The sequence below is a fragment of the Oncorhynchus nerka genome, linkage group LG27, assembly GCF_034236695.1.
Source record: "Oncorhynchus nerka isolate Pitt River linkage group LG27, Oner_Uvic_2.0, whole genome shotgun sequence".
NCBI classification, from domain to species: domain Eukaryota; kingdom Metazoa; phylum Chordata; class Actinopteri; order Salmoniformes; family Salmonidae; genus Oncorhynchus; species Oncorhynchus nerka.
In genome coordinates this window covers 45,781,178-45,795,260 of record NC_088422.1, presented here as the reverse complement: position 1 = coordinate 45,795,260, position 14,083 = coordinate 45,781,178, and the positions used below count along the sequence as shown (strand labels likewise).

The 14,083-nt window shown below is 44.4% G+C and overlaps 2 protein-coding genes across 2 annotated transcripts; one reads left to right on the top strand and one right to left on the bottom strand.

Annotated features, from left to right (window-relative positions):
• Positions 1–505: 505 nt before the first annotated feature.
• Positions 506–2,644, bottom strand: htr1aa (5-hydroxytryptamine (serotonin) receptor 1A a). Its single transcript, XM_029636958.2, has one exon. The coding sequence runs from the start codon at positions 2,229–2,231 to the stop codon at positions 951–953; it is 1,281 nt and encodes a 426-aa protein (XP_029492818.1). The 5' UTR covers positions 2,232–2,644; the 3' UTR covers positions 506–950.
• A 1,847-nt stretch (positions 2,645–4,491) lies between these two features.
• On the top strand, positions 4,492–13,871 carry rnf180a (ring finger protein 180a). The gene is made up of 4 exons (XM_029636957.2): positions 4,492–5,974; positions 11,953–12,190; positions 13,256–13,381; positions 13,646–13,871. The coding sequence occupies exons 1-4, from the start codon at positions 4,820–4,822 to the stop codon at positions 13,846–13,848; spliced, it is 1,722 nt and encodes a 573-aa protein (XP_029492817.2). The 5' UTR covers positions 4,492–4,819; the 3' UTR covers positions 13,849–13,871.
• Positions 13,872–14,083: the final 212 nt, after the last annotated feature.

Sequence of the window (14,083 nt, the reverse complement as noted above, 5' to 3'; positions counted from 1 at the left end):
AATGGCTGTTTCCGTTTTTGAAAATTGCACATCTCATTTTGCATTAGATGGAGTTGATGGAAGATGTAACTGTTGCAACTGTTTAGCTCGATACCCATTTACTTTGCAGATCAATGCAACACCCATACATAAGGTTTCTCACCCAATAACATCAATATCTCACACCTCTGAAAATAATTTCATATTCAGTCAACTATATTCTTAAATTTGTCTCATATATACTTATGCGTTAACTGTCCGCGTAGGTATTAGAGCTAAGCTTCATTCAACATTGCCTAAAAAAAATGCCTAATGCCTAATTGGCTGTCTGTGCGTAATTGGCCGTGCTTGAAATGAATCACCTGAATTCCAGAATAACAGATTATATTCAAATAATTGAATCTCAAATATTAATTGTCTTTATTTTTCAACTGTCATTGAAAGCTTCCCTCTATGTTGGTGCTTAAAGAGTGGACATTACACGCAGAAGTTGTAGTATTTCGATAGTTTTTTATTGTTTCAGTGCTACAAAGCTGGTATGATGTAGGACGGAAACATTCGTGTCTCGTGGATACATACCATACGAAACGTAACATATCATACTAAATATAGTGTCTCGGATTTACGTACAGAATAATACGAAATGCTCTGAGACCAGGTCACGTGAATGGAATGCATGAATTCTGTGAATTGTATTTGAATAACACGTCTTACATGGGAATACAACGATGCCTTGCAGATATCTACAACATCGAATATGCTACACAGGAGCAGCGTACACAGCATAATAGGCCTACAAATATACTGCATATCTCTCTCCACGTCTCACTGTATATGACCCATAGGCTATTCTGTTTCTAATTCACACCGTCGGCTAGAGACAGTCCCTGAAAATAACACGTTGCTTTTGTGCGTTTCATAAACTCCATCATTGGAATGAAGTAAACGTAAACACTTTACTGATGAACGGCTCACTGTCTATGGAATTTGCATTTTATAATTTTTTTGAAAGCACTTTGGATGTCTTTGTTAAAGTAGGCATAAATGATCGGGTTTAGGAGAGAGTTCGAATAGCCCAGCCAGTTGATGACGGCACCCAGCCACTCTGGCATGTAACAGCTATCCGCACAGAAAGGCAAGACCAGCGCCACGATGAAAAACGGTAGCCAGCAGAAAATAAAAGTCCCCATGATGATACCGAGCGTCTTTACCGTTTTCCGCTCCCTGGCCAGAGCTATTTTCCTCTTAGCCTCAGCGTTCTTTTCGTTCCTGTTCTCAACCTCTTGTGAGGACTGTGGAGTGTTGGGGAGAGGCAGGTGGTTCTTAGAATTGTTGGTAACTTCTATGATCTCCAACGACTCGCAGTTCTCCCCGTGGTTCACCGCGCCGTTTACGCACGAAGGCTTGGATGTAGGTTCCACACTGTGTTTCCAGTTCTTTCCCCCCGCCTCTACGTTGATCTTCTTGTGGAAAATAGCCGGCGACACGGCCAAGCACTTGTCCGACACTTTCGCCTTTTCCGATTTCTTCACAGTTTTCCAAACCTGGAACCTGGCTGCCTTGAATATCCGCCCGTAGAGGACCAGCATGAGGATAAGCGGGATGTAAAAAGCTCCGAACGTGGAGTAGATGGTGTAGCCCGGGTCCTGGCTGATGGTGCAGGCGTCCGGGTTCGCCCTGTCCTCGGCTTTCCTCCAGCCTAGCATGGGCGGGATGGAGATTGAGAACCCAATCAGCCAAGTCACGCTGATCAGCAGCACCGCTCGCCTGGGTGTCCGTTTGTTCACATAGTCTATGGGGTCTGTGATAGCCCAGTACCTGTCCAGGGCAATTGCGCACAGATGCAAAATGGACGACGTGCAGCACAACACGTCCAGAGAGATGAAAATATCACATATCTCCTGTCCCAGAGTCCATTTGTTCAGGACTTGGTAGAGGGCCGCCATGGGTAGTACCAGAACTGATACCATGAGGTCCGTGACGGCTAACGAGCCGATCAGATAGTTGGCCACGTTCTGGAGAGACCTCTCCAGCGCGATGGCCGCGACAACGCACGCGTTGCCGAATATGGAACAGAGGATGAGCGCGCCGAGCAGCAGAGAGGTGATCACCTGGTAACTCAGCTCTACCTCGGGAACACTTCTAGACCCCTTTTCTTTGTCATTGTCACCCCACTCTGGAATGACATCCACAACATCGGGAAAGGCTGTGGTCGTATTGTTATTTTCACTGCCGTTATTGATAAAATCCATAGTTCTTCAGGGTCCGAGACACACACGGCGCGCCCGGTAGGATAGGACAGGGGAGCCAAAGGGGGGAATCTGGAGGCTCCGTCAGTCCCTCGTGCTGCAGCCGGTGTGGGTACTAACGGGGTCCATCGGAGTTCCCGTGCCCGTTCCTTCATTCCGGCGACGCATGACGCAGATTGCTGTTTGTGAGTGTGTGCGTGTGTGTGTGTCTGCATGTGTGTGTTGACGGCCGGGGCGCTCACTGGTCCTTCAAATCATCTGCGCCTGGTGACGCCGTGAATTCATTTATATCAGCAGCGGTAGGTGTACGTCAGACTGCCATGAGGTCGCCGCGGAGATTTGTTGCCCTGCTCTCCCTGGCAGTGTTTCGTCTCGGTGGTAGCAGACGACAGATAAAAAGCAGAGCTTCTCCCCTGGTTTCCTTCCTCTTCTGTTTCAATTTCGACTTGTGTATCTTCTTTTTGAACCTTTTCTCATAGCCTTTCGATTCTTATCTACCTCTGTAGCCTCATCAAATTATGCAAGCAACTAAAGCCGGTTTCTGCATTAACGAGTAACTATTTACAAGTAACTGTTTTTTTGTCGATTGATTTTTTATTTTATTGAATCCAAACTGAAAATGCGTTTCATGTCATCGGACATTGGATAGAGGGGGAGTAATTCTCTTCAACAGATGACAACAAAAGAAAAATAAGACAGATTTATCTGGGAAAAAACATGAACATTCCACAATGTGGTATATAATAATTGAAGTATAAATGGTATTTAATTCATAATATATGTCATTCTTAATAGTGTGATTGAAAAAATTTGGCCCATCTTCAAAATGAGTGGACCGGACCGCGTGGTGTTTCAAAGACCATGGACAGCTCCATGCACGAGTCCAGAACAGAAATCTGCTGCCATCTGCTGCAAGGAAGGAGAACTATGCCAGAGCTCAGTGTGGTTTCTAAAGCACTATTGAGGAAAGAGAGAGAGAGAGAACTCGCTCACGCGCTTTTCTTAAAATCCCATGCTTTCTTTAGCCAAGGTCGTGTAACAAACCAACACCCACATATGAGTTTTCATGTTTCCAAACATACTCAATAGCCTATTAAACCAATGATAGACCTGGAATCGATTTGTTTTCAACAGTGTTATATTAGCCTGTTATATTACTTATGATTTCCATACCCGTGTTCTGCTTAAACATAAATACTGAAGTAAGATGAACATTTCACACCTTCTGAACACGCAAGCTTTTCTTTTGAATATTCTCTATCCTGTAATTTCTCTGTCGTGGGAGTCATCTTCACTGTCTGTTGACGATAGGCTAAATGCCTACATGCTGCGCATAGATGGGATCGTATGAGTGTCAAGTGGTAAATCCCATAGAAACAAGTAATAATAGGCCTACATTAATACTTATTGTGTAATTACCATTTCACCATGTCGTTAAGTAGGCCTACATAATGTCTATACCGTAAAATAAAGTCCTGCCCAACACGCGGACTTTGTGTACGTTACACTATGAACGATTCTGATTCTGTTTCCCACCAACGGACTAGTGGTGGCATGTGGTAGGCCCTCTAAGCTGGTAGCCTTTGCATTTTACATCGTCGAGGATTTGCTGCACAGGAACTGGCTGGGCTATTCTCTCACAGATTGAATGGGCCTCTCACTCATTGCTTTTACATGTACTACAAAAATATAACCATTTCAAATCACACCTTCTAATTTATGATTATAATATTGACATTTTTCATTTTCAGTTTCCCAAACAAACACCTTGACTGCCCACCACCCACTAAATGCTATTTAAAGAAATGTTGTCTCTTAAATCAATAGATTATTCCCCCCTCAAAAGTTATAAGATCACCAGTTACTCATTTATTAAAGTATTTATGGTAATGCAACATGAATCATTACGATTAAAATACACAAGTTAATGTACTCATCTATTTATTGTTTCTGCCCTGTTGAAATTCCACTGAAATGTACTTACGCATATACACGCGCACACACACACGCACACACACACGCACGCACACACACACACACACACACACACACACACACACACACACACACACCCTGCTGATTAACCAGAAAGTGAAAGAGCTGACCAAGTTTGTTGAAAACAAAAACTCTGGTTATTTTGCCTTCTGTTTTTGTGTTCAATGGCTGCATTGTTGTGCTGTGTGGCTGCATGTTTTTCTATAGGCCCCACAGGACAATTGGGAGACTGAATGCACCCATTTTGTGCTGGGGCTCACCAGGGGGGCTATAGCTTTGTCAACAGTGCAGTATGTCCCAGGGGGTCACCAGAGTAGGGCAGGTGGCCGCTCTGCTCTGCTCAAATCTGTGAACATCTGGGGGTCGAAGGTGTGCTCGAACGCTCCCCTGAGCCCTGAGAGAGCTATAGGCCCGGGCATCCAGAACCACCAACGACCAGACCAGGGAGAGGGACAGGGAGTAATATCAACTGGAGAGAGAGAGAGGGAGAGAGGACCAGAGAGACAGGTGGCCATCTGGAGTGATTGGATTAGAAGAGAGGGTAGTCTGGGTGGGCATATACCAGGTGTACTGGTGAGGGCTGAGAGAGCTGGGTCATGTGCTCGCGTGTGGGAGCCACTAGTCTTTATGGTGCTGCTGCTGGTGATGACGTGGGTGGTGGTGGTAGTGGAGAAGACAGTGATGGTGAGCTGGGGTGTGTGGCTGAAGCCCTGTGTCTAGAGGTCAGGCCTCGGTTAAGGTACGTAGATCCAGGTGGACCAGAGAGCGAGGCTCGCTCAGCCGGGGTGGAGCAGATAGCAAGGCCGACGCTACCTGGGAGAAAGGCACATCGAACGGCTCGTAATGAGGACTACAGAGAGATGGACAGAGAGAGAGCAGGAGAGAGGAATAGAGGCTGTGATAGGGAGAGGGACAGAGAACAAGGAACTGCAGAAGATAGAAACAGAGAGAGAGAGAGGGACAGAGATAAAGAGAGTGCAGGTGAGAGAAATAGAGACCATGAGAGGGACAGGGACAGAGAAAGAGACAGCCAGAGAAATAGAGAAAGAGAGACCAGAGACCAAGAGAGAGAGAGAGCTAGTGACTGGGATAGAAACAGGGACAGGGACAGAGAGGACCGGAGGGGCAGGACACAAAGCTTTCCAAACAGTAACTCTAACCCTCTTCAGACTAACACCATGGAGGCTCCAGAGGGTCAGGGGAGACTGCAGAGAGGACTACCCTCACCTGGACAACCCCACGCCAGTTACCAACGATCTAGCACCACCCTCAGGTCTCCACGCCAAGCCTCCGGCTCCATCTCTCCCACCCTACTCCGCCCATCCATCCGAATCAGAACCTCCACTCTGTCACCAAGGAGACTGTTGCAAAGGATGGACATCACGGAAACGCGATGTGGCATGTACACGGTTAGAGAGCCAGGTGCATTCTGGGTAGAGCCAGGGATTGGGATTGGCCAATTGTCCCCGAGAAGAAGGACTCGGACACGCCTCTTCTCCCACAGCAGCTTAGAGCTGGAAGAGGAAGAAGAGGGAGAAGAAGAGGAAGAGGAGGAGGGAGGAGAGGCAGGGGGTAGTGGTGTGATAGGGGTGGTGACTCAGACGCTGACTAGGGCTGTGCCCTTGTCCCCTGTTCCAGCAGCGATGGATAGGAGGATGACTAAAAGAGAGAGGAACAGGGTGAAGAGTCTGAGGAAGAGGCAGAGGAGGAGAGAGAGATGGAGACAGAGCCAGCTGCTGGAGAATAGACAGGTGAGAGAGACCGCAATTGTTTTTTAACTAGCATTGGCTAAAGTTAGTAGTGGCTGTTAAAATAGAACTGAACCATGTATTACAGTTTCTCCTGACCTATAGACTACTTTCAGGGTGAAGAACCATCTAACATTAAGTTGTAAAATACTGAACTTCCCCTTTAATACAAGACTATTGCTGCTCAACAATATACTCCCACTAGGCACGAACTGGTTATTACCAATGTTGTTTCAAAGTCATTTGTCAACTCATTATGATGTGGAATCAAGGTGGCAAATACATTGGATTTGAAAAAAGGCTTGACATGTTGTTTTGAGGGTACAATTTCAACCACAGGATTATGTCATCACAGTAACTAATTTTCAACATGGACACTCCTTGTATAAAATATGTTGAATCTCTACCTTTGAAACAATGTCAGATCTTCAACGTAATATCCACGATAAGAAAACAAACTATAGTCTGGACAGCACCTCATACTGGAGAGTTGATCTAGCTTTGGTTTCTCATCCAGAGTATTAACATAGCCCAGCCCTGCATAGCTTTGATATTTGTCACTGAATACTACCAATGTGCTATGATGAGAATGACTGTTGAGGAATGTCCACTTAAAATATTCACTGTTGCTATGGATGTCATTCCAAAGGGTAGGTTCAACAGAGCAAATTAAACGTAACCATACTTTATCAATCATATATCATCAATGATGTGATTTAGGCCTATATAGCATTTGAGAAGTAATTTAGCCCAGGATTCAACTGTAAATAGACAATACATATAGGCCTAGGGTTTCAACTGTAAATAGACAATACATATAGGCCCAGGATTAAACTGTAAATAGACAATACATATAGTCCCAGGATTCAACTGTAAATAGACAATACATATAGGCCTAGGGTTTCCAACTGTAAATAGACAATACATATAGGCCTAGGGTTTCCAACTGTAAATAGACAATACATATAGGCCTAGGGTTTCAACTGTAAATAGACAATACATATAGGCCCAGGATTAAACTGTAAATAGACAATACATATAGGCCCAGGATTCAACTGTAAATAGACAATACATATAGGCCTAGGGTTTCAACTGTAAATAGACAATACATATAGGCCCAGGATTAAACTGTAAATAGACAATACATATAGGCCTAGGGTTTCAACTGTAAATAGACAATACATATAGGCCCAGGATTCAACTGTAAATAGACAATACATATAGGCCCAGGATTCAACTGTAAATAGACAATACATATAGGCCTAGGGTTTCCAACTGTAAATAGACAATACATATAGGCCTAGGGTTTCAACTGTAAATAGACAATACATATAGGCCCAGGATTCAACTGTAAATAGACAATACATATAGGCCCAGGATTCAACTGTAAATAGACAATACATATAGGCCCAGGATTCAACTGTAAATAGACAATACATATAGGCCTAGGGTTTCCAACTGTAAATAGACAATACATATAGGCCTAGGGTTTCAACTGTAAATAGACAATACATATAGGCCCAGGATTCAACTGTAAATAGACAATACATATAGGCCCAGGATTCAACTGTAAACTCTGACACAAAAGCATACACCACACAGAGATGGTTATGTGATAAAAAGAGAAGAAGACACCTGTACCATGTCAGATATAGAGTTGAAATGTATTACATTTTGAGTTTGCATCCCAATATTACGCTTTATATACATCACAGAAGACTGAAATATAACAAAACTGTTTGACACAGAAACACCAGATTTTCGGTATTGTTTTTCGAAATAATGTTTATTAATTGTGACGTCATGAAAAATATTAGTAACATTCCACCCATGAGGCCACTAGGTCATTTGACTGAAAGAAAGAGCTACGAACCCTATGAACAATTCAGGACATTGGGTTGTTGTAGACAAACCTTTAGCTCTACTACAACAGTGTGTCATTTACACAAATACCAAGCAGTGCGCTGTGTGCAGTGTGTGTGACGACTTGCCCGTGTGTGTTTTTGCACACTGTAGCATTTGCCTACTGGAGTTTTTTTTCTAATTTTGTCTGTCATAGTTGAAGGGTACCTATGATGAAAATTACAGGCCTCTCTCATCTTTTTAAGTGGGAGAACTTGCACAATTGGTGGCTGACTAAATACTTTTTTTGCCCCACTGTATGTAAATGGTTCAGCTCTGTAGCAAACAGCCAATGTGTCTCAATAGACGAGGTTTCGGTTTTGTTTCTTTAGCCAACATGTCCCTGTGCCAAACAAGTCACAGCAAGGACAGAGCGTTGTTGTATGTAGACAAAGCGGGTGGTGTAGGTACATGAAGTTCATTTTACCCAAAGTGTATGAGGCATTTATTGACAAAAACAAGGCAACCCTTTACTATGCTGTGGAACAAAGTTAATTGTTCCCTCACCTCTCCCGCTCTCTCTCTCTCTCTCTCTGCATTACATGTTGAGTAACTGTGTGGGCTGATTACTGACTCTCGAGAGGCCCATCAATGTCAGTGTATGTGTGTGTGTGCCTGTGTGCATGTGTGGGCATCACAGGAAGTTGGTGGCACCTTAATTGTGTGTGTGTGTGGAGGGGGGGGGGGAGTGGAATAGGTGGAATGGTATCAAACACATGGTTTCAATGTGTTTGATGCCATTCCATTTGCACCGTTCCAGACATTATTATGAGCCGTCCTCCCCTCAGGAGCCTCCACTGTGCATGTACGTGTGCATGTGGCCTGTGCGTGTGCGCGCCCGTGTATGTGAGTGTGGGTGTCCCGCTGACTCTAAACAAGCCCCATCAGCGGCCAGCTTGACTCAATAGCCATTGTCTGTGCAGTTGAAGTGGGGTTATATCTGAATTGGCTGCATGATGACGCTTGGGCAGAGAGCCCTTCAAAACCACCCAAACAAAAGAACAGATTCCAGTTGGATTGGCCGGTGCAGATCCACAGTCACGTTGCTGGACTGGAATGATTGTGACTGGCTGTTGTTTTGTTTCTGACATCATTCTCTGTGGCCATGATGGCAATTAGCATATGTAGAAGCTGCCATGCACATTACACATACAATGTTCTCCTAGCTGATATAATTGTGGCCATATGATTATGAGATTGGTTTTGTGCATTGTTACTAGTAACTTGCTATGGATGGAGTTATGGAGTTGGCTAGATGACTACATTACTTGAAGATGCCAGTTTGAATGCTATGAGTGGAAATTAAACTTTTGAACTGAGTTGGACATTACTCCAAGGCAAAATATATACTGGGATAAAACAAAGGCCTGTATACACTGTGGGTCCACAGGGTCAGAATTTATGAACACTGAATTAAAAACACACTGTAGTTGTGGCTACTATCATTATACACTATATATACAAAAGTATGTGGACACCCCTTCAAATGAGTGGATTCGACTATTTCAGCAACACCCGTTCAATGTGGCACCCTCATAGGGTGCCACCTTTCCAACAAGTCAGTTCGTCAAATTTCTACCCTCTTAGAGCTGCCCCGGTCAACTGTCAGTGCTGTTATTGTCAAGTCGAAATGGCTAGGAGCAACAACGGCTCAGCCACGAAGTGGTAGGCCACACAAGTTCACAGAACGGGACCACCGAGTGCTGAAGCACGTAGCGTGTAAAAATTGTCTGTCCTTGGTTGCAACACTCACTACCGTGTTCCAAACTGCCCCTGGAAGCCACGTCAGCACAAGAACTGTTAGTCGGGAGCTTCATGAAATCGGTTTCCATGGCCGAGCAGCCGCACACAAGCCTAAGATCACCATGAGCAATGCCAAGCGTCAGCTTGGTGGTGTAAAGCTCGCCGCCATTGGACTCTGGAGAGGTGGAAACGCGAATCACGCTTCACCATCTGGCAGTCCGACAGACGATTCTGGGTTTGGCGGAAGCCAGAACACTACCTGCCCGAATGCATAGTGCCAAGCGAAAATGTTTGGTCGAGGATAAATAATGGCCTGGGGCTGTTGTTCATGGTTCGGGCTAAGACCCTTCGTTCCAGTGAAGGGAAATCTTAATGCTACAGCATACTATGACATCCTAGGTGATTCTGTGCTTCCAACTTTGTGGCAACAGTTTGGGGAAGTCCCTTTCCTGTTTCAGCATGACAATGGTCCCGTGCACAATACATTTTTTATTTTACCTTTATTTAACTAGGCAAGTCAGTTAAGAACAAATTCTTATTTACAATGACGGCCTACTCCGGCCAAACCCGGATGACGGGGGGCCAATTGTGCGCTGCCCTGAATTCAAACTAGGGACTGTAGTGTCGCCTCTTGCACTGAGATGCAGTGCCTTAGACCAGCATGCATACAGAAATGGTTTGTCTAGATCGGTGTGGAAAAACTTGACTGGTCTGCACAGAGCCCTGACCTCATCCCCATCGAATACCTTTCGGAGGAATTGGAATGCCGACTGCGAGCCAGGCCTAATCTTCCAACATGAGATGTTCGACAAGCAGTTGTCCACATACTCTTGGTCATTTGGCGTATCACAGGTACTCAAAAGGCACCAATTTCATGGAACGACCCAGTACACATGAAGTCATTTTGATAGTTATCTTGTATGTGTTATGCTGTGTTCTGTGACTAGATTAATCTTGTACACTGCCGGTTAAGCATTGTATGTCTATGTGTTATCATTCTAGCTGTGTCTTTGGGAATGCTGGCTGTACTGTATTTTTTTGCTCAGCTCTGGGAGAGCTACTTTCCACCCTGTGTGTGTGTGTGTGTGTGTGTGTGTGTGTGTGTGTGTGTGTGTGTGTGTGTGTGTGTGTGTGTGTGTGTGTGTGTGTGTGTGTGTGTGTGTGTGTGTGTGTGTGTGTGTGTGTGTGTGTGTGTGTGTTTTCAATTTTCTCTTGAAAGGTGTAATAGTAGAATACACAAGGTGTAGTCATTCATTTTCCTCTAGTTATGTCAGTCATTGCACACCTTAGAGAGCTATTTATAACTTGTCAGAAATGTCCAGATCAACTCAACTTGCCCATTTTAGCTTGTTTTTTCAAATGTAGAATTTAGCTAAATAAGCTTTTAACCTGCAACATTTTCTCTCCGCCAACAAGAGAGGTGTGAACAGTTTTTGTCATGAACAGCGTTTTTGCCCACAGAAATAGACGTGGTGTGAGCGTGCGGGATGTTCCACAATGCGAGGGCCTGAGTGAATAGGTTTGAAACCCCTGCCCTAGAGTGTCTGAAGAACTGGGCTGTCTGCTTCTTATTTTCTACCAAATATATATAACATCTCAGCTGCACCACTGTAGCCATTCCCCCCAGCAAAATAGTTGTCTCTACTGCCCCAGTTCAAACCTAAATTAGGTGCCAGGCCTATAAATGGCTCAGTGGGGTGTCAGACTTTTCCCAGATTTAGAGTACCTGCTAATGCAAAACCATCTCCAAGTTAATAATGGCACTCGCTTATTGGACTCAGACTGTCTTCGCTTTTAATAACTGGAGCAAAGCAGCTCTCTATAAAAGCTTTGATTCATCACTATTCTACTGTATACTGTACACTGTGATGTGCAGTAGGGGCAACATTCTTGACTAACTGACATTTGTCAGAATAATATATTGGAAGATTATGTAGGCCTAGCATCATTGCAAACAGTGGCACCTAATTTAAACATTTTATTTCATATCTACCAAACCCTCAACTCACCCCCCTTCATCAGGCCTGCACCGGTACACCTGCCCACACATCAAATATAGATTACTGGAATAGAATATCGGGGGAATAAAACGCATTATGGAATGGAATCTCAGGGGGAAAAGAACACATTCTCACAAATGGCTACTGCTAGCCTCATCTGAGATTCATAAAGAGTTCAAAAGGTTATGTGGGTTATATTACAACCTTGAATGGGTTGTGTCATTGTGCCATTTTCTGTCCTAGAGTTCCGCAGGAAACCCAACTGATCAGTCTGTTTTTGTCCTGTTCTTTTGAAATAACTAAGCAACTCCGCCGGCGTGTTCTGTGTCTCTGCAGAGTTCGACGGGGAACCCATCGAGCAGCAGTGAGGAGGAGGATGATGATGTGAGTGCCGGGGACAGAGAGGGCTTCATTTGTGCTGTGTGTCTGGATGTTTACTTCAGCCCCTACATGTGCCACCCCTGTAACCACATCTTCTGTGAGCCCTGCCTCCGTACCCTGGCTAAGAACAGCCCAACCAACACCCCTTGCCCACTCTGCAGGACTACCATCACTCACGTCTTCTTCCAGACGGGTGAGCACAGTATCCAAGTCATTTTCTCCTGGTCTCTCTCGTGACCACTGCTCTATACTGCAGTAGAAAGAGCCGTGCTGGAACCATCTAGCCTGGGTACCAGTCTGTTTAGCCATACGACAGGGAGGACAAGGAGTGGAGGAGCTAAACAGACTGGTACCAAGGCTAGGAACCATCCAGTACTTCCACCTATCAAATGGTCACAAAGGGACACAGATAAGGAAAGGAGATCATTGTAGAGAATTGGAACATACTACTTTACTTGAGCACACGCCACAGTTGTCGTCGTCCACAAAATGGAATGACTTGTTGTCATGAAATTCAAATGTGAACAGCTGTACTGCATTTATGACGATTCGTGTTGTACAGATCGCGAACCGATCAAGGCAAACGTACTTATCTGGACATGGTGCATTACTGAGGCGTTACTATCTGTGTTTTTGATCCTGTAGTTCCTCTAGGGAATGTTACACACCTTGGGCTCAGCACTGGCCAGAAAATACAACAGAATTTAGCCTTCTATTTCAACACATGAATACGATGGAGGGCTATAAACTGAACGAGGACAGGTTTCAAAATGGGTCAAACCTGCCACAGCAAAGCTTATGTAGCCAAGCTACGTTCACATGGGTCACAATTACAAACTATTAACTCGTGGCACACAAATTGCAGATAGATTGCGCAAGGTGATTGAATGCAGTTGATTTTTTGCGCTAAGGGTAACTAGTGAGAACCTCATACCCATTAAGCGTGCTTGGGGATGATTGGACAGCGTGGTTTTGAAATGGGATTATTCTGCTGATTATCCAAGCCAAGGTCAAACTTGGAACAGCAGTAGCTGTGCCTTGAACGACTTCAAATCAAACACTTCTTTTATCTCCAAAAATGGTGATTCCTGTATGGATCACACATGAATACAAAGCATTTAACTATTAGAAAATATTTTAAAATATCGACCAGAATCTACTCAAATAGTTAGAGATAAACAGTGATGGTGTTTGATACTAAGAGAATGAGATAGTAAACCAATGAAGGGCCTTTTATTGTTCTTTGTCTGTGTTGTAGAGTTGAACCACACAGCACGGACGTTCTTCCCAAAGGAATACTTTTCCCGGAAACAAACTTTCCAGAAGGCAAGCTGTGCAAAATGGCCGCTCCCAAGCTGCAGGAAACTTTTCCGTATTTTTGGAGGTGAGGGTTATTGACTCTACTGTATAGACTTGATTAAGCAAGCTTATTGGTTATATATTTTTTTGCAGTTGGAAATTAAATTAAATTGGTGTAGAGATAAGTTGACCAAATGGTAATGTATTTATTTGTTTTTGAATCATTATTTTATGATTACAGAATTATTATTTATTACTTACTACACACGTTCTATTCCAAGATTAATGTAGATGCAGAAGGAAAGTTGGTATAACCCGATTTTCCCCTGTCATTCCAACCCTTCTCCAGGTTTCCAGAGGCAAGCTAGTCCAATAGCCAGGCGTCAGTTTCCCCACGGGGGGTACCGTCTAGACGCCATGGACTTTGAGGACAATTCTCGCGGCTGGCGCTTTGACATTGACATGGTCATTATCTATATCTATTCTGTCAACTGGGTCATCGGCTTCATCATCTTCTGCTTCCTCTGCTACTTCTTTTTCCCTTCTTTCTAAAGTCAGATGGATGGATGGATGGATGGATGGATGGGTGGGTGGGTGGGTGGGTGGATGGGTAGGTGGATGGGTGGATGGATGGATGGGTAGACGGATGGACGGATAGACGGATGGATGGATGGATGGATGGATGGATGGATGGATGGATGGATGGATGGATGGATGGATGGATGGATGGATGGATGGAGGAGAGGAGAGGAGAGGAGGAGGCAGAGTAAGCTACAGACAAATTGGA